General features: G+C 45.3%; 3 protein-coding genes and 1 pseudogene across 12 annotated transcripts; 1 reads left to right on the forward strand and 3 right to left on the reverse strand.

Moving 5' to 3' along the window:
* Positions 1 to 484: 484 nt before the first annotated feature.
* On the reverse strand, positions 485 to 4,326 carry LOC136508701 (putative cysteine-rich receptor-like protein kinase 12). Of its 9 annotated transcripts, XM_066503445.1 has the most exons (8): positions 4,258 to 4,326; positions 4,149 to 4,179; positions 3,410 to 3,565; positions 2,596 to 2,847; positions 2,178 to 2,418; positions 1,931 to 2,081; positions 1,627 to 1,845; positions 485 to 959 (listed from the first exon to the last, which is right to left on the reverse strand). In XM_066503445.1, the coding sequence occupies exons 4-8, from the start codon at positions 2,810 to 2,812 to the stop codon at positions 834 to 836; spliced, it is 954 nt and encodes a 317-aa protein (XP_066359542.1). In that variant the 5' UTR covers positions 2,813 to 2,847; positions 3,410 to 3,565; positions 4,149 to 4,179; positions 4,258 to 4,326; the 3' UTR covers positions 485 to 833. The 9 variants fall into 9 exon arrangements, with proteins under 9 accessions (XP_066359542.1, XP_066359541.1, XP_066359543.1 ...); XM_066503444.1 differs by having other exon boundaries at positions 4,149 to 4,325; XM_066503446.1 differs by having other exon boundaries at positions 2,178 to 2,256; positions 3,410 to 4,325.
* A 3,708-nt stretch (positions 4,327 to 8,034) lies between these two features.
* Positions 8,035 to 9,247, reverse strand: LOC136506921 (actin-binding protein wsp1-like). The gene is made up of 2 exons (XM_066501804.1): positions 9,008 to 9,247; positions 8,035 to 8,955 (listed from the first exon to the last, which is right to left on the reverse strand). Exons 1-2 carry the CDS (start codon positions 9,245 to 9,247, stop codon positions 8,035 to 8,037), a joined length of 1,161 nt encoding a protein of 386 aa, XP_066357901.1.
* Positions 9,248 to 9,411: 164 nt separating this feature from the next.
* On the reverse strand, positions 9,412 to 12,361 carry LOC136508924 (amino-acid permease BAT1 homolog; annotated as a pseudogene).
* A 1,421-nt stretch (positions 12,362 to 13,782) lies between these two features.
* LOC136508738 (splicing factor U2AF-associated protein 2-like) lies at positions 13,783 to 18,702 on the forward strand. Of its 2 annotated transcripts, none has more exons than XM_066503512.1 (13): positions 13,783 to 14,056; positions 14,339 to 14,470; positions 14,541 to 14,752; positions 15,638 to 15,847; positions 15,944 to 16,036; positions 16,199 to 16,237; positions 16,799 to 16,888; positions 16,972 to 17,074; positions 17,159 to 17,239; positions 17,341 to 17,417; positions 17,592 to 17,672; positions 17,915 to 18,006; positions 18,337 to 18,702. In XM_066503512.1, the coding sequence occupies exons 1-13, from the start codon at positions 13,957 to 13,959 to the stop codon at positions 18,461 to 18,463; spliced, it is 1,437 nt and encodes a 478-aa protein (XP_066359609.1). In that variant the 5' UTR covers positions 13,783 to 13,956; the 3' UTR covers positions 18,464 to 18,702. The 2 variants fall into 2 exon arrangements, with proteins under 2 accessions (XP_066359609.1, XP_066359610.1); XM_066503513.1 differs by having other exon boundaries at positions 14,544 to 14,752.
* Positions 18,703 to 19,025: the final 323 nt, after the last annotated feature.

Genomic DNA, 19,025 nt, shown 5'->3' on the forward strand with positions numbered 1-19,025 from the left:
TTATATGTGTAAGTTAGATGTAACTTTTGTGACGTTGTAAGTTATGTGTTTCATGTAATAAGTTATATATATAAGTTAGATGTAACTTTTGTGACGTTGTAAGTTATGTGTTTCATGTTATAAGTTATATATATATGTTAGATATAACTTTTGTGACGCTGTAAGTTATGGGTTTTATGTAATAAGTTATATGTATAAGTTATATGTATAAGTTATAAGCGTAACTTTGTAACGTTGAAGATCACATAAGTCATGTGTATAAGTTAGATGTATAAATTGTAGGCATAAGTTATAGACAAAAGTTATACGTACAGCTTTGTAACTTGTCTTTCTTTTTGCTAAAAATAGAAAACTTTCCAAAAAAGGAAAGTTGTGAATTTTTTTTGCCAAAAAAGAAAAGTTGCGGACTGTCTGAAAATTGATCGCTCATTCCTGTTGGAGTGAACGTTCGCTGAATAGTCAGCCCATTCATAACCCCGACATATAGAAGTACTAATTAATTAACACTACAGATGACCAAATGGGACAACCATGTGCTAAGACGGACCCAACCTTAAACAACATGACACTAGCACGGGCCGGACACAAGGTTATAGTGCCAGTGTCGGCATAGACACGATCTAGGGCCATGCCTGGCCCACAGGCCTGTAGTGTCGGCATAGACACAACTCGATTAATGGGATGGCATGATGCTGCCTCTAGGCGCGGCCACGGCCTCGACCTCGATCTCGACCTCCTTGGTCTCAGTCCCAGCACGGAGAGCCTCCGGCTTCAGCTTCTCCTTAGCGACGACCCCGTTCTCCGCCGGAGCTGGCTCGTCGGCGGCCAGGGTGTCAGGGACGACTGAAGCAGCGGCCGGCCTCCTCCTTCGGGGTCTCGACGACGACGACGGCGGTCGGCTGGACAGCCGCCACCACCACCGGAGCCTCCTCGACGGGCGCGGTAGTCGTGACATGGACCTGCATGTACGTACGTCGTTCGCATACACGGTGAGCATGCATGCATGGCATGGTGCGTCGTTCAACAGTACGTGTACGATCGATCACGTACTGCATCATCCACGCACAATGGTGATTGGTGATGACTGGTGCATGCATGAGTGCAGATGGTCGAAAATGGCTACTATGCGATCGATTGAATTGGAGAGAATAATGGGATCGGATCGGAAGGCCACACCTTTGACTAACTGTGACTGATATATCAGTATATATGCCGGATGGCCAATTTAGAATGATGATGATACTACGGAGTACTCCCTCCGTCAAAACAATCCTATGGTTATTAATGGCTAGAACTTTTATTTGATGGTTGGATGTTTCTAATTAACATGATAATTTATACTATCTATATTTTTCTGTTAGCATGTCTGGTGAGAGTTATTTTGGAGCCTTCATTGGAGCTCCAATTAGTAGTAATAGTAAGGTAAAGCAATCCAATGGTTACTAATGGCTGAACTTTTATTTGATGGTTCAATGTTTCTGATTAATGTGAGAAATTGTAGTATTTATCTTTTTTGTTAGCGTGTCTGGTGAAAGTTTTTGTCGGCGTACTTCCTCTGTAAAAAAACGCATACTCTAGCTAGCTAGAATTGCGTTTTTTAAGACGGAGGGAGTAGTAGTTAGTTACCTCATCCAGCCCTGACTCCGCGTCATTCTTCAACTCCTCAATCATGGTTTCCATTTCATTGAGACTAAGGATAATTGCCGCGATACCGGGCCTTGTATGTCTATCTTCCTCCATGCAGTTTAGTGCTATTTCAGTGCATGTCTTTACTTGTTGGCAGTACGCTTCTAGCAAGGAGCCGCTCCATGTACACTGCAACCTCTTCCGCCAGTTGCCTTGTACCTGCGGAATTGGAATGCAAAAAGGACCATTAATTGTAGTATTGTTATTGCTCACTCAAAAAGAAACCACATTTCTTGTTTCTTACTTGATCAATAAATTCCTGGGGAGGCATTTCAGCACTTCTTTTGCGGCCTCTAGGCCCTGCAATTATCTTTATCATTACTACTCCCAGGCTGAATATGTCATTCTTCTTTGTGATTTTACCAAACCGAATGTATTCTGGTGGCAGATATCCACTGCGTGGACACAAAAAATTAATGAGCTTATCTCAAAGCATATTCTACTAGCTAGCTAGTACTGTAATCAGTAAAAATTTTGATGGCTCAGCTTACATTGTTCCTACACGAGTTATTAATGATGATATTGACATTCTTATGGACCCATCGCGACCGAAAGGGGACAAGCCAAAATCTGCAAGTTTGGGCACCATGTTTCTATCAAGCAGTATATTGTCTGGTTTCAAGTCCATATGGTATACAGGTATGGTGTATCCCTCGTGAAGGTATTGTAAGCCCTCACTTGTCCCCTTAATTATTTTGTAACGTGTGTGCCAGTCAAGTCCATCACATTCATCTGAAAATGCATGGTAATCAAGCAGATAGATCAGTACGGGGGGTTAATATAATAATCGAAACTAAGATGTGGCTAGCTCCCCCGGCCCATATGAGTCACGCATGCACGATCTGTTGTGTTAGACATGCATGATGAACCAACTTTGATCTGGTCTTTGAGTTAATTTGTAGCACTAACCAGAAAGATGCTTTCGAAGACTCCCATTGTGCATATATTCTAAGCATAGCGCTCTGTGTCTCAAATCAGCTATAACATATCCCCCCTTGTATTTTATTTGTTTGCATTCTGTTTCATCGCAGTAGGCAACTACCCGCACAATGTTTGGATGATCCAGCATCATTTGGTTTCGTAACTCCTTGAAATCCCAATCGTCAAGATCGTAATCGGTAACCATCTTCACTGCAACCTCATCTCCATTTTTGTGTTTCCCTGCTCAGAATCTATTACTATCAGTATTTAACGCGCGCACGTACAGCTTGATTGTTGTAAACATCATACTCCCTCACACTCAAACTATAAATCATTCCAAAAATCTTAGAGGGTCAAAGTTTTTTAAATTTGACCAACTTTATATAATAAGATAATAACATTTATGATACCAACTAAGTATCATTATATTCTTTATTACTTATATTTTCATAGTATATCAATTTGATATCATGAATTTTTGTATTTCTTTAAAGATGCTTTGATTCTTCAAGATGCTTTGATGCTTTATAGTATATCATTATAATTTTTTGTCAAACTTAAGATACTTTGACTCTTCAAGATTTTTAGAATGACTTATAATTTGAACGGAGGGAGTATATGTCACTGTGGAGATAATATGACTACAGTTTCGAATCTTACAAACATTTATATACAACTAGCATGAAGACTATACTTAATTAGCATGCATGTTCAGAATACATATTATTCTTAGTTAGTTGTGTGTGCAGTACAGTACAGTAGCTGACAAAAAATTGCGCGGACTATTCGGAATTCAGATCACCTTGTAAACCTTTCCGTACGCGCCAGTGCCCAGGAGTCGCTCTTCGGAGAAACCATCAGTAATTTCTTCTAGCACTTCGAACGGCAGACCCTGAGCAGGCTCCATACTTGTGCTTATACAGTAGTAGCTTGCTGTCGATCGTAGCTCCGTTCGTTTCTGCATAATTCAGCAAAGTAAAGCAAGTGCTAATTCCTTGCTGATGGTCCGTACACCATTAATTCTAAATTTCTAATAAGCTCGTGCTGTGTGCACATGTGTGGATCTGACAAGCAAAGAAAAAGGATCCATCTGTAATCTGTTCTATATGCCCTGTTTGGTAGTACTCCGCTTTACCAGTGAAGCTATTTTTTTTTTGGCTTCAGCTTCATCGGTAGAGTTGGAGCCGTCTTCATAAATTGTTTGGCAAAACAACTCTACGTAGTATAGAGTTCTTTAAAATATATATGCTCTCATAGAATGCCATGCAGGATGGGTGAAACCACTATTTTTAGTTTCATGCCACCTTAAAACTTTATGAGAGCACGATTTAAGGGGTTTCATAGGTGAAGCCGTTTTTTTTTATAACCCATTTGGCATAAAACGGCTCCAAATGACTTCTAAAGTCGTGAAGAAACCCTACCAAACAGTGCTCGTCAATTAGCGGAAGCGCTTACCATGGGAGAATTAAATGACGAAATAGTGTAAACTCAAGGACTATAGACTACTACTACTATCTTAAAAAAGGATGGGAAGCGCGTACCGTGGTGACCCCAAAGCTAACAGCAGGCTCGCTGCAAATTAGGGATACGACGATTGAGATTACGCGGATGAGATCGATTGGCCGACTGCAAAGAGACGAGATGAAGAACCTGGTGCTGGTGCCTGGCAGCTGGCCCTCGAGACGATGATGCACTTGTGCAGTTGCGGATATGCTTTGGGTTGGGCAAACACCACAGCGACGGTGGTGGTGTATATATACTCGTACCAGTAGTAGTAATCAGGAATTCAAGAGGGCAATGAGAAGGAACCTGCGGCATCGACAAGTGGGGATGCAGGCCAATCGTGTTGGTCATTGGTCAACAATCAAAACTCCAATAAGAGAGGAGGAATTGTGTTTTCAAGAGTTGAATGCGTCATCTAGACCACCCCAATCAAACCAGCGAACCAGTCCTGCCGACCGTGTAAGTAGCAAACTGCAAGTTTGCAACGCATTTACTTTACGACCTTGATCCGGCGCCGGACGTTGATTATTCATCGGTCACCGTCGCTCTCGGCGACGGCCTCACCACTCATTTCTGATGGACGGACTCTCGTGGCTGCCGGAGGGTCCAACGATCAAGAAGGTTGGTTCGCCCCGGCCCGCACCTCTTCGCCGTTGCGTCCAAGCGGCGACGTGGCAAATCCGTGAGCGAGGCCACCATCTCTAACCGCTGCTGGGTGCACGACATCCACGGCGCATGCACGACATTCACCATTGAGCTTTTGCACTCGTCAAACGTCGTCTCTATATGTGTCTGGGAGAAGCTAGCTAGCTAGGTGGACGGGCGGCTTAACACTGCACCGCGCGAGACATATATCTGCTGACAGCAGGTTCATATATCTGGCGCGTTGGACACCTGACGGCCGGCATGTACACACAGCCTCGTCGTCCTCTATATCGTGCCTTCGTCTACGGCGCGCATGAGACGACTTTGAGAGGTGCAAAGGAGTGCGCGTTATGGCAATTTTTTTTTTCTCTCCTTCTTTCTGGCTCCTCCTACTACAAGACCGCCTGTGGACGACGTCGATCGTACGGTGAGGATAAAGAAAGCGCCACGTACGGCCTGCAGGATGGCGACGATTTCATGCTTTGCAGCTAAGAATCAGAATCAGCGGATCACCTGACAGCAAGCTATGTACGTATTTGCTTGTGAAGTTTGGTTCAGGCAGCGGATGTACGTATTTGCTTAGACAGCTAGCTATGTACGTATTTGCTTGTGGTGCTAGCTAGCTATGTACGTATTTGCTTGTGTACATAGCCACGTACACAGCTAGCTAGCTTAGACAGCGCCGTTGGACCTTGCGCAAGTAGCGCCACAACCGGGCACTTCGATCACCGACTAGCAGGACCGTTACTGTAATGAGTGTTCATTTCATCACAATTCAATTCTTGGATGAGAAACGGCGAATATTTGTACGTATCTTCTTTGTGAGATATTCCACTATGAATAGAGATGGAAATTGAATTGGCACCTAGGGTAATTTTTAGTACCATCTATTGTCTCAAAATGCGGTGCCCTTTTTTTTCCCCCGAGAAACGTAATTTAGTAATTTTTAGGGTGCTTGATACAGTGGTTCTGGGAATTTACCCCCCTTTTTTTTTTAGCAAACAGGAGAGGCTCAAGGAGCCTCTACTGAAATTTTATTGAAAAGGTAACCGAGGTGATTACAAAGAGGACTGAAAGAAAACAAAACAGCTAGAGCAAGGAAGAGAGCAGGAAAAGCAGCTCAGGAAAAAAAAAAAGATTAAGGCATTTACACAACTTGCTCTAACCATGATTCAATAGCAGAGAAGTAACTCTTCTTAGCCCTCGGCAGGAGCTGCTGGAAGGTGGTTCTGAAAATCCCCAGTCCACGCAAACTGCTAACCAAGATTCCTCTGAAAATGTAGGACCTGTTTGGAACGCAGGAATTTCGCAGGAATTGCACAGGAATTTTACAGGAATCAGTTCATTTTCACAGAAAAAAGTACAGGATCAGGAAAAAAATCCCGCATTCCAAACGGGGCCGTAGTCATTTCTCACAGCCCAAATGCTCCAGCACATAATGATGATTATTTCCATGTAAAACTTGGAGTGCAGCTATGATTTGAAACTTTCAAAACGTAATTAGAGCCCAACATTCTCTGGCAAAAGCACATTCTAGGAACAGATGATTTACGGTCTCTTCAGAATTCAGAAAACAAAGCACACAATTGTAGGCCGGCAAATGCATGTTTTTCCTTCTCAGTATATTCCAAGTGCTTAGCCTGTCTTGAATTAGAAGCCAGAAGAAAACTTTGTGTTTGGGTTGGCAAGAGGACTTCCACATCTTTTTAAAGATTGGATGAGCACAGCTAGTACCCAGCAGGTGACAGTATGCTTTCTTGGAGGTAAAAATAGACGTGCCCCAACTATAATACCAAGAATCAGTCTCATCAGTTGGGTTAAAACCATGGAGCATAGTCTGAACCTGTTGAAACTGATCAAAGATTGTACAGACAGTGGAATTTACCCCTTTTTATTTTAGGTTTCACTTTTGAAAACTAATACATGGGAGACATTGATATATCACCTTAATTGGTTATTTGTTGACTGTTGCTGACACAGTTCACAGACTAGAGAACTGGCAACAGAAATATTTAGGTTACAGCTTGCCAATACATACATATATACTATACTATAAACAAATTGTTGACACTCAAATTCGTCTGGGATCATTTTTAGCAAGTCAACTGAGTTTTGGAGGCCCTGGGCATGGTTGAGGTCAAACGGGTCGCAAACAGAGCAAGAATCGCGCGAGGAGGACAGCGAGCCAGACACAGCCAGCTTAGCCGGGTCGCCTAGCCGGCTAGGCCGTCTCCCCCTCTGCCAGCCGGCTGAGCCGGCCCCTCTCCCTCTCTCTGTCACCCGGCTTAGCCAGGTCCCAAGCCGGCCAAGCCGGCTCCCTTTATTTTAGCCGGCCAGGGGCTGAGCTCCTCAACAGAACCGGCTAAGCCGGGTCTCCACCCGGCTAAGCCGGTTTGAGGCTGATTCCGAACCAAAATCGATCTAAATCATGTTTTGGAAAGTTTTAAGTGTAGGGAACTTGGATATTACGTCTTAGGGATATTTCCTACTGGGATAAGACCACCCCCTATATAAACAAGGGGATCACGGCCGATTGATCCCATCCTATCAATCGTCAAAAAATACAACCAAAACTCTATTTTCCTTTGCCCTAATTCTTCTCCTCACCTCTACCCAGTGTTTTCCTAAACGCTAAACGGTAAACAGTCGGTCACCTACCGTTTAGCCATTATTCAGGCAAAACGTCCCATTAAACGGGCTAAACGGCCAATTAAACGGGGTAAACGGGTGATTAAATAGAAACGGCGCACCACCGTGTAGCGTTTACACGGTGTTTAAATGGGCTAAACGACCGTTTAGGTAAACAGTGCCTCTACCTACTGTCCAACACCTCTCTCCACGAGATTTGTTGGCTTCCTAGGTGGCCTTGCTGGTCCTAGGAGATCCTCCACGTGCTTCCTCCTGACGGATCTTTCCGGAGGTGGTTCGGGAGCCGTTTCAGCCTTGAACGAGCTCTACATCGGTCCTATCGATCCCTAGATCGATTTGATCGATTACGCTACGTTCTTGTTGCGTTGCAGGTTGTGTTTACAACTTTTTTGGGCGTTCAAAGCCCGCTGGTGTGTTGGCTCGATCAAATTCAACGTCAACACAAATGCAACACAATTTGCTGTCACGTCATACATTAAGGTTTGCCAAATTGGCAGGAGAGTTCTTTCCCCCCAAAAAAGTCAGCCATACATATAGTGTAAGAGTTTATACTAGCGTTGCTACTACCTACGTACTGCAACAACTCTGTCTTCTCGAAGTCTTGCTTGGGCAGCTGTCATCACGACGTCTTCAATTTCCAAATTCCAACGCCTTGGCTAAATCGTCCCACTCGTCTTCGTCTTCGTCTTGAAGCGCAGGCGTAGCAGCAGCAGCAGGAGGCGGCGGCGGATGAGGTGCTGCAGGCACTGTTTGGTCCTCTGCTTCATCGCTCAGCATGGCGGCTTCAAACGGATCAAGTATCTTCCTCTGCTTCGACGGGACAGGCACGTGGCAGGTGCGCGCCACCGGGGGAGTCGGCAGCAATGGCGGCACCTGCTGCTGAAGTGGCTGCGGTGGCGCTGGCAATGGCATTGGTGAGTGATGCGGCTGCGTCGCAGGACGGACTGGAACCGGCGGCGCCAGAGGAGCTGAAGCGGGCGATGGCTGCGTCGCCAAGCGAGTCGTCGAACCGCGGCGAGGCGCACACGACGGCTGTGGTGGTGGTGCCAAGGGCATCTTGCCAACAGCGGTGAGGGTCGGAAGAACTGGCGGCGCACACGGCGGCTGTGGTGGTGGTGGTGGTGGCAAGGACGCGTTGCCACCCGCCGGCTGCAGAAGCACAACAGGACCCCGTCGCATTCTTTTGGTGCACGGTGGCGACATGGCAGGCTGCGGCGGTGCTGCTGGCCTCTTGGGTGCCGCCGCCGCTGGCGCTGGCTGCATGAAGACGGCCGCGGACGCAGCAGGGGGTGGCGGTGGCGGTGGTAGCGTCAAGAAGAAATAAGCCGCGGATTCCTTGTGCGCCGCGGATGTCGGGGCAGCTCTAGGAGACACGTACATCTTGCACAAGACGAACTGGGTCTCGCCGCCGCCGGCGACGGAGGAGTACTCGTCCATAAGCCAGTCGGTGTACACGCCGCCGCTCTTGTACCGAAGCTTCCTGAGCTCGCCGACCTTGGCATCATCATCCCCGCCGCCGCGGCGGGCCTTGATGTCCGCCGTGTTCTGCGCCTGCCACGACCCATCTCTACTAGCTTGGGCGGCGCCAGCGGCGCGTGCTCGCTTCAGGGGTGAAGAAGAACCGGTCGCCGGTCTTGGGCAGCGGGCAGAAGCGGCGCGCGAGGTCGGCAGGCGCGCACGCGTACACGTCGGCGTGGTGGACGACTGGGCGGACCGCGTCGTGGAGCGGCTCTCCGGCGACGAGGCGCGGCAGGTAGTAGGTCACGGCGTCGTGCGGCGTCGGCAGGAAACGGAAGCCCTGGCCGAAGATCTCAGCGCCTAGAGCCACCGTCGCCGCCGCCATCTCCGTCCCACGACTACCGGACCCACAGTGCAAACGAAATTTCGAGCGGAAACGAACGAGGCCCCGGCCGGTGGATTTATAGGTCGCAACGGGGCGGCGATCGAGTGCTGCTTGTCGGATTCACGAGGTAGAGTCGGATTCGATCACCGTTTTCTATTCGATTTCGATTTTGCAATCACACGACGAACCCAGCACCACGTTATCTATCTATCCTCCCAAATTCGTGACGGGACCCGTGAACCATCGCCTGGCGCTGACGGTCCACGACGACAGGATGAGGGTGAAGAGCCCGCCGACGGCGACCGGAGTGTAGTTGAGTGTGTCCTTGGTCACCGGGTACGACACCGGCAGCGAGAAGAGCACGGTGATGGTGGCGACCCAGAGCACGGCGATCCAGCCCACCAGCACGCCGTACCGGCCGAGGCTGAAGGGTCCCGGCACGAAGCGGCGGTTGTCCTCGTGCGCTGCCAGCGTCACGCGGAACAGGATCGGCAGCGCGTAGGCGATGTACACCGCCGTCGTCGCCACGGATGCCATCGCCTGGAACGCCACCAGGCTGCCCAGAGACTGCATGCATTTGGATTTTGGATTTGAAAACGACAAGCAAAGGTGAATCATCACGCATTGCATTGATCTGATCAGAGGATGATAAAGTAGGAGTGAAATGACGGAAGATTCAGCTCAGTTACCGGCAATGCCATGCAAAGGGAGATGAAAGCTGAGAGCCAGACGGCGTTGATCGGCACTTCCTGCTTGTTAACTCTGTGCCAGATGGATGAAAACGGCATCGCCCCATCTCTCGAGAACGCATAAGTCATCCTGATCAAAAGACCCACAGCCAAAAAATCTTCAGAGTTGAGACATGTCCATGACAAGTTCAGCGAAACAGAGCAGAGGATGGATCACCTTGAGTTGCTAGTCATGGAGCTCATGCCACAGAAGTAAATGGCGACGGCGACGATCCACAAGCAGACGATTCCTCCAGCGCCGCTCCCGTACCGGCTTTTGAAGGCGAGGTAGAACACCTGAGCGATCGCGTACCCTCCGGCATCGTTGTCGGGGCTCAGGAGGAAGGAGACAGTCCTTCACTGCAAACGTGATGCCAAGAATGTACCCCCAGCCTACCACCAGCGATATACCGATCGCACTGATTATCCCGATCGGCCCGTTCCTGCCTGCGTTCTTCGTCTCCTCGGTCTGCATCATAGAGCCAAAGCACACTCAGTATTAGGACAGTGCTACTTAATTACCATAGTAATAAGTTTCCATAGCACACGTGGTTTCTTTTTTTCTGTTACCATGTGTGCAGACGCGTCGTATCCTGACAGTGTGTATTGGCTCATGAGGAGCCCCAGAACGAAGATGTAGAGGTTGCTGTGAATTCCGGCACTGTTACCCGTGTTGAAATGGGTGAAAACGTACTTTGCACTGGCCCTCTCAGTAGCAACAACCGGTACAGCGATCATCAGGACAAAGACACCTGAAAATGACAGACAGATATCATGCCATGCACATCTCATCAGCAAAGTAAAACACACTAGCTAGTACTATGTGTTTGTGTGGATTTGTGATTGAAGTGGATGCATCAAAGTCTATAGAGACTCTTTTTTTTTTATGTAACAGGAGGGGCAAAGCCCCTACTGGAATTATATTAAAATATTAAAAAAAAGGTACAGATTCAGTCTATAGAGACATTACCTAGCATATTCCAAAGCGCAGCGAACTGCCCGAGCAAAGACAGCCAAGTGATGGAGAGGCTGTTGATGGCGGCGTGGCTCAGCAGAATCCCTGCGTGGAAGGCGAAAACGACGTACTTCGACGCCAAGTACCCGCCGCCATTGTTGCCCCCAGTGCTGAGAAGGATGATCACATGGATTAGCTGTGCCAGCGAGAAGTCGATGCTGGCAGTGCCTGCCCACTGCAGAAATTGAGAAGAGAGGTGGATATGGATTGGATCGAATAAGCAGTGGCTGAGAGCTGAGACTGAAGATTGATTGAGGGGAGGAATATGGAGATTCAGAAAAAGTGATACTCTGCTTACCTGTGCCACAATGTTGAACCTGAAAGTAGAAACAGAGGCTGTTAGGCTAGAGAGAAGAGCATGAAGAGTTGAAAGCATGACTAGTAGTAAATGGTATCCTTGTGAGTTAACCCACATCCAGTTTTAGGCAATGTTCTTTGTCAAAAACCGTTTGTCCCCGTCCTCAATGGAAATTCGTAACGTGTGTGTGTGGCAGCTGCAATCATATACTACGTTCTCAAGTCAACGCACGCAACCACGCATGCCGAACAAGAGTGCTCCAAGCCAAGATGGAAGCAGGGTCATTGACCAGCCATGGTGGCAGCGTTCATGATTGTTTTGCAAATAAAGTTATCATTTTTCATGATCACAGATAAAGATTCCATTTTTATGTAAAAGGAACAAGTCATACAGTACTGGAAGAGTAGGTACCATCCGGTGATCCAGGAGGCGAAGGGCGCCCAGCGGTCTCCGGAGAGTCGGGCGCTCCAGTAGTAGAGACCACCGGAGGTGGGGAAGGCGGAGCAGATCTCGGCCATGGAGAGTCCGACGGCCATGGTGAAGGCGCCCGCGACGAACCAGCCGAGCGTCATGGTGGCGGGCCCGCCGAAGGCGAGGCCCGTGTTGTAGAGCGTGGTGACCCCCGTCAGCACGGAGATGACGGTGAAGGAGATGGAGAAGTTGGACAGCACCCTGCCGTCATGAATCCGGTTTGGTTGGTTGAATGGTGAACGATGGTCCAGAAGCAGCCAAGCAGGGAATCAATGGTCAAACAAACGCTCTCGATCGAGCTGACGATATAGCAGAGATGGAAGGAGAGGCGTTGGCGTGCGTACGAGAGGTGGCGCTTGAGCTCCTGCTTGTACCCGAGCTCGCGGAGGCGGCCGTCGTCGGCGTCGGAGTCGGAGGAGGGTGCGGGAGCATGGGGGTTGTTCTTGTTCCAGGTCATGGCGCCGCCGCCGCCGCCGCCGCCGCTTACGCCGTGGGGTGGGTTGGTGGGAGAGAACTCTGTGGAGTGTGGACTGTGGTTGGCTGGTGGTGGCGAAGTGGTCACCGGCGGGGATGTTACGCTAGTCCTGGAGTGGAGGGAGATGAACAAGTCAACGTGCCGGATCCGGTGGGGATCTTATCAACTCCAGTATAGTAGTAGTACATACCAGTCAACAGGAGACACTGACGGACAGAGTTTGTATGTTTTGTTTGCCATTCCTGCACCTTTCTTTTTTTGGGTTGTTGTTGAAGTGATCTTCGTCTGGTCTGTTGGTAATGGCGCGGCCGACCTCATTCCTTCCTCCAGAAAAGAAAATAATCATGTTTCAAATAGTATGTATGATCTGGTCTGTCTCAAGTTGTTTCAGTCTACCTCCAGGAATTTGTGCCGTTTGTATGTGTAGAATATTCACTCATCTTGACATACCGAGCACAGCTGGCGTATGGTCAGGTCAGCTTAACACATCTCTCATCACTTGTCAGGGGTGAAACTATAGGCACCCCTACATACCCACTAGGTAAGAACACACACCTCTAACATGCTCTAGCTTCGCCATCCACTACACCTATAAAAAGTGAAAGTCAATTAATCTTAAGTTTGATCATGTCATACATTTTCATAGTATACACCTTTCTAAAGATATAGATTCTAATATTATTTTTATAATAAACCTAATCCAACTTGAGTGAGATTTGATGTCGAAGTGAGAGATATACACCCTTTTCGGTCTTGTCATTAGAAATCTCTGGCCATGCATTCATGCTTCACAAAAAAATCTCTTGCTCGCTAAAAAAAGAAAAAAAAAGAGAGAAATTGCTATATTTTAGGTGTCTGATTTTTTTGCAGTAATCTTAGGCAACTAATTAGTACAATTAAAAACACAACTTATAGTGATATTTGGTTCATAAATTTTTCTATAGTCAAACAATGTCAAAAATTATATTTTGTCTCAAGCATATGAGATATAGGAGAAGTGGAAAAAGAAATCCTGGAAAAATCTCAATGGATTTGAGAAGAATTCTAATGAATCTTGTCACATTTGGATCTCAATGGATTTTAAGAATCTCATAAAAAAATCTAGAATGCCAAATTCTAATCGAAACAAGCTAGATTCTAATAAATCTCATAATAATCCAATAATGGAACATGCACTTTACATCTGTTTGGTACAGTGGGAGATGCACTCACTGAGAAACTTTATAAATAAATATTGGGCAGCTAAAAAAACTTTAATAACATAACTTCAAATCAACTTTCTATTTCTATATAATAATTTCATAACCATATAAACAGACCCACCCAATATGAGAAACGAATTGACTTGTTTTCAGCTAGTTAATTTTAGCCTGTTTCTGTTTATTTTCTCTCACACTATATTATTAAATCAGCCGAATCAGCCAACAGCTGAACAACTATGAAAATCCAAAGTCCAAGGACCGTTGGATCGCGGGTGTTGGGGCGATCTCATCCGTCCACATACTACATGTGGCTCTCCTGAGTCTTGTCCGTCCACCGGTCGTTCAAGTTCCCGTTGACTCCACGACCCCGCCGCCTCCCTCTCCGGCCTGCCGCCGCCATCCTCCACCTCCGCCCGGCACCCGTTTTCCCACCCACGAAATATCGTCGTCGTCGTCCGCCCCAGTACCCACCCGCTTCCCCTTCTTTCCCGGCTTTAATTTGTGGGGGGTGCCCGTGGAGATGGAGACGAGCGGCGCGGCCGCCGCCGGCGAGGTGGGCTGGTACGTGCTCGGCCCGGACCAGCTGGGCGTTGGCCCCTACGCGCTTCTGGAGCTGCGAGGTGACCCTCTCCCGCCTTCTCGTACGAGTCCAGTGCGTCAGCGTTCCGATACTATGAGCTTTCTCGCTGGGGGTCGGTCGGTTCTAGCCGCTTAGGGTTGAGTCCCGTGAGCTACGCGGAATTGCTTGCCTTGCTTCATGATTCTGATTTGAAGTTAGATAATCTCGCGGAGAAGGTTTCGGCTTCAGGCCTTTCAAGCTTGTAGAATTTGGATTCTATTGTTTACATGTTTTGCCCCCAAATAATGCTGAACACGAAGCATCAATTTGCTCCCCTTCGCAGAGCATTTTGCAAACGGCTACCTCAACGAGAGCACAATGCTGTGGGCACAAGGGAGGAAAGAATGGCTGCCGCTCTCATCGATCCCCGAGTTGCACTCTCTAGTCACAGCAGCAAAGGATCAGTCTGGACAAGGTTAGTGCCATTGCCTGCAATGGAATTTCTGTAAGGCTGCTCCCTTCTCATCCACTGGGTTTCTGTGCAGCAGCTGCTCCGGATATCGACGATGATTTCGCGAAATTCCAAAAGGAGGTTACCGAGGCCGAGAAGGAAGTGAAAGGCAGCGCTGAAGGTGGTGATGTGGACCGGCATGATGATGAGCGGCCGGCAACCCCGCCAGATGGAGAGGAGGAATTTACTGACGATGATGGCACCATTTACAAGTGGGACTGTACACTGAGGGCATGGGTTCCTCAAGTAAGTTCTGCTCGTCTGTCCTCGCCCCTAGTTCCACCTGTGAATTGCTTGACTTTCCACCATTGATTGGAATTCATCCTAATCTCCTAAATTTAGAGCTTTATTAGGTATTCTGTACTTTCTTTATTAATAATCAGCATAGACCATCTGGTAAAAACTTGTATTGGATATGGCATATATCAATGGTCCATCCAACTTACCTGTCATTATATAGTAGAATGGAGCAATGGAAAATATCAGCCATCATCTAATACACTCAGAAGCTCCTGTGGTACTATTTATCATTTGAAGGATTTTACTAGTTAGGGAATAAATTCCTGGGGCAACTGTAGTCTTCTTACTCGTGTAAGATTTGCAAGGAGTTTAATTTATCTGAGCCCTGTATTGATCTTTACTGTTCAATTGATCTTGTTTATACTTGCCACAACTACCAATGTTGGTGGAAGATTTTAAGCTCTGTTTCTGAAACAGTCTGTCTGATAACCTTCATGATACTAAGCCATCTTCTATTAATAAAGGTCGACCTTTTCTCTTTAGTTTCTTGCTCTTCACCATAATCCTTGTTGTGGTTTGCTGATGATCGAAAACATCAATGTTTGTGTTAGTTTTCATGTTATTTTGAATTTTCAATACAAGACAAAAGTAACTATGCTCTGTTCTAGCAAATACCAGTATAAATCGCAGTTTACTTGCTAATGGATTTAGAATTCCTTAATTGCTGTGTTGGATGTCAGGAGTAATAATACTATATACACTGTGTTTTTCATTATGTTTCGTGTTCTGGTGTTGTTCTTTTGAGGAGAAACTGTGCCACTTTCATATTGTTTAGTATTCCCTCATCATCATCTTCTTTTGCAATTATTTAATTCCTCTGTGCTTGTATAGAATGATGTATCAGGTAAAAAAGACGATTATGCTGTTGAAGAGATGACATTTGCACTTGAGGAAGAAGTATTCCAGCCACCAGATATCCCTGGTCCATCTTTATTAGAAGAAATCAACACTCCAGCGGAAACCAAAAACAAAGAATCTGATAAAGCAGAAAAGAGAGGAGAAAAGAAATGGAAATCTTCTGAGAAGCCAGCTGAAAAAAAAGTATGGCTTCCATTTTCCAAATCATTCTAGGATTTCTTCTTATGTTTGCACTGTTCAATTTGAATCTTCTAGTAACCTGTTGAACTTCTTTGATAGGAAGCTAACAAACCTCCGGACAGTTGGTTTGATCTCAAAGTCAACACACATGTCTATGTAACTGGTTTGCCTGATGATGTCACAGTGGAGGAGGTAAATTGCTTGTATCAACTAATTTGGTAGCCTCATTTTATTTCGCTCCTATCACCTATGGAAGTCATTCTTTTAAAAAGCCATTTAACACATTCTTAATTAGTTGGTTATTTAAAAAAGATTTGCTTCCTCTGATCTTTCAATACTGGACTTCTTTTGCAGATTGTGGAGGTATTTTCCAAGTGTGGAATAATAAAGGAGGTATGCTTTTAGTCTGTTGTGTTGCTGAGACAAAATTGTTGTGTCTGACTGTCTCTGTTATTTATTCTTGGTGTTATTTTCATTTTTCACACGTCACACCTGTGAAATGATTTAGTTTTATTGGTGCTAGGACTAATATATATGGCACCATCTGTGAAAGTAACTAATTGGCATACAGTCAAAGTAACTTCGTAATTTGACTTATCAGAGTCATGGGATATTGGGACCTTCAAATATTCATGTCAAGGCTGTTAAATGTTGTAAACTATTCAACCCAGAATTTGTGTGTTTCACTGTTGAATAGTTCATTTAGCAAATTTGAGCTGTCCAAACTTGCAGCATGCATTATGATACTAGATATTGTCACAGACACTCATTGGTTATCTTAGATGGCTAATATTAATTAATCAAATGCTGTTGGTGGCTTAAGTAAACTGAAAATATATTACAATATTTACTTGATATTTTATTTTGAATAGCTATCATTGTTGACTTGTTTCTCTTATCAATAATATGTTTTAAAAGCATACACCTTTAAATGTTGATAAACTGATACCACAGGACCCAGAGACTAAAAAGCCTCGGGTGAAGATCTATACTGACAAGGAAACTGGCAGGAAAAAGGGTGACGCCTTGGTGACATATTTCAAGGTATCTCCTTGTTAAACTGCTCAGAGTATTTGGACTTACTATGCGTTTGTTTTCTTCACATTTTTTTTTTCTGGATGTTCCAGGAGCCTTCTGTAGCTTTAGCAGTTCAATTGTTGGATGGGACATCATTCCGTCCTGGTGGTAAGACTCTGATGTCTGTAAGTCCAGCCAGATTTGAGCAGAAAGGTACAATCTCATAGTTGTACCAAAATCAAATACTCTGTGCCATCAGCTACAAAGCTTATTACTGATGCTGCACATGTGTTTCAGGTGATGTTTTCATTGCAAAGAAAACTGACAAGCAAAAGAAAAGGAAGATCAGAAAGGTTGAAGACAAAATGCTTGGATGGGGTAATTTTGATTGCTGCTTTTTGGTAGTTATTTTAATTATTAGCTAACTCTAACTTGGGATCTAACTTCATTTGTTTTCTTGAAATTTTTTCAAACTATAGGTGGACATGATGATAAGAAGGTGATGATTCCTACTACAGTAATTTTACGGCACATGTTCACTCCTGCTGAGCTGAGAGTGAGTAGCTGAACTATGCTTGATTCCGCCTGTGCCACTTAGATCCTGGAGACAGAGCATACTTGTACTTGTTTACACATTAGATTATTTCAGATTGCTCTCATGAGGCTCATGCTTCATAGCAACTTTATTTTTATTTTTATTAGATTAACCAATAACATTCTGACCTTGCAGGCTAATGAAGACCTTCTTTCTGAGCTTGAGGTAGATGTTAGAGAGGAATGTGTCAAGTTTGGTCCAGTGGATAATGTCAAGGTATGTCTAGCCACAGATATGTTGCTTCTCTGAACTTGTCTAAAAATCAAATTCTACCAATTACTTTGCAAAACAAACTTTCTATCTTTCAATATAATGTGAGGTGGATATTTTGTAAAAATAAATTATCTAAAGCCAAACTGGCATGGATCAGGCATAACCCACCAAATTGTTCTTATTTTATCCTTCTATTTTTTTTCCACCAAACTACTTTTGCTAAATTCATGTGTTTGTGCTTGCAGGTCTGTGAAAATCACCCACAGGGTGTCATACTGGTGAAATTCAAAGACCGGAAAGATGGTGCCCAGTGCATAGAGAAGATGAATGGAAGATGGTAGGTCAACACATGTAACTCTGTTCCCCTTTGTTTCTGGTGTGATGTTAACAAAACGCTGAAATGGGGGTTTTCTGGCTTTCACCTCCTGTAATTGTTTCCCTCAGAAACCTTTAATTTACCATTTTCCTCATTGATTTTAGCCTGAAATATTGGAGAAAAGTTTGCCATCTAACAAAAAAAAAAGTCCGATAGTAAGTCTTGGCATTGTGCATGTTTACTTGTCGCAACGCATAAGATTATTATATAAGAGAATGCCGAGCAACTGACATTTGTGCTCCCAGATTGATCTGTTCTGATAGCATTTGTTGCCCTTTTCTTGCATTGCAGGTTTGGTGGGCGGCAAATCCATGCAAGTGAAGACGATGGTTCCATTAACCACTCTCTTATCCGTGATTATGATGCGGAGGTGTCAAGACTTGATCGATTCGGAGAGGAGTTAGAAGAGTCCACATAGAGGATGACTAACATAGCATTAGAGCCTGAAGTATTTTTTGCATCTGGCCTCTCACATGCTCTCGCTCGGCCTTTCATTTGCCTGATTAACCGAGAATGATAGTTGGGTATCAGGCGTGAGCTGGTACATATATATACTCGTATGTTATTTGTTACTGCGACAGGGGAGGGGATTTACATGCACGATTTTGCATATGTTAACATGTAACACCTGGTAAAGTATCATCATTTTTTTCTTGAAATCTGGATAAGATTTGTTCTGGTAGTGAATAAATCTGACTGAATTGTTTGAATTGTACAACAATTGAGCCCGCTCCCAACATCCACACAGCTTTGAGATAGTACAACCTTTTTGAAAAAAAAAATACATGGGCTCTGCATATTGGAACATGCATGTACTGTACAGTCACCTTTTTTTAGAAACATCAGCACCTTATTAATTAATCAATGCTAAACTAGTGCCTGGGCTAATTCAAAAAAAAAAAAAAAACACTAGTGGCTGGGCTACCAAGGTTAGCCTCTCGCGTCCGGATCGGATCCGGATGTCCAAGCTAGACCATCAA

This window comes from Miscanthus floridulus, chromosome 15 (genome assembly GCF_019320115.1).
Source record: "Miscanthus floridulus cultivar M001 chromosome 15, ASM1932011v1, whole genome shotgun sequence".
In the NCBI taxonomy this organism is placed as follows: domain Eukaryota; kingdom Viridiplantae; phylum Streptophyta; class Magnoliopsida; order Poales; family Poaceae; genus Miscanthus; species Miscanthus floridulus.

Coding starts and splice junctions, on each gene's coding strand:
- LOC136508701 (XM_066503445.1), bottom strand. CDS start 2,812: ATGGTTACCGATTACGATCTTGACGATTGGGATTTCAAGGAGTTACGA. Junction 2,419..2,595: donor TCTTCGAAAGCATCTTTCTG/GTTAGTGCTACA, acceptor ATGCATTTTCAG/ATGAATGTGATGGACTTGAC. Junction 960..1,626: donor CGGAGTCAGGGCTGGATGAG/GTAACTAACTAC, acceptor ACGTACATGCAG/GTCCATGTCACGACTACCGC.
- LOC136506921 (XM_066501804.1), bottom strand. CDS start 9,247: ATGGCGGCGGCGACGGTGGCTCTAGGCGCTGAGATCTTCGGCCAGGGC. Junction 8,956..9,007: donor GGTTCTTCTTCACCCCTGAA/GCGAGCACGCGC, acceptor GGGTCGTGGCAG/GCGCAGAACACGGCGGACAT.
- LOC136508738 (XM_066503512.1), top strand. CDS start 13,957: ATGGAGACGAGCGGCGCGGCCGCCGCCGGCGAGGTGGGCTGGTACGTG. Junction 16,889..16,971: donor CCTTGGTGACATATTTCAAG/GTATCTCCTTGT, acceptor TGGATGTTCCAG/GAGCCTTCTGTAGCTTTAGC. Junction 17,240..17,340: donor AGACAAAATGCTTGGATGGG/GTAATTTTGATT, acceptor TTCAAACTATAG/GTGGACATGATGATAAGAAG.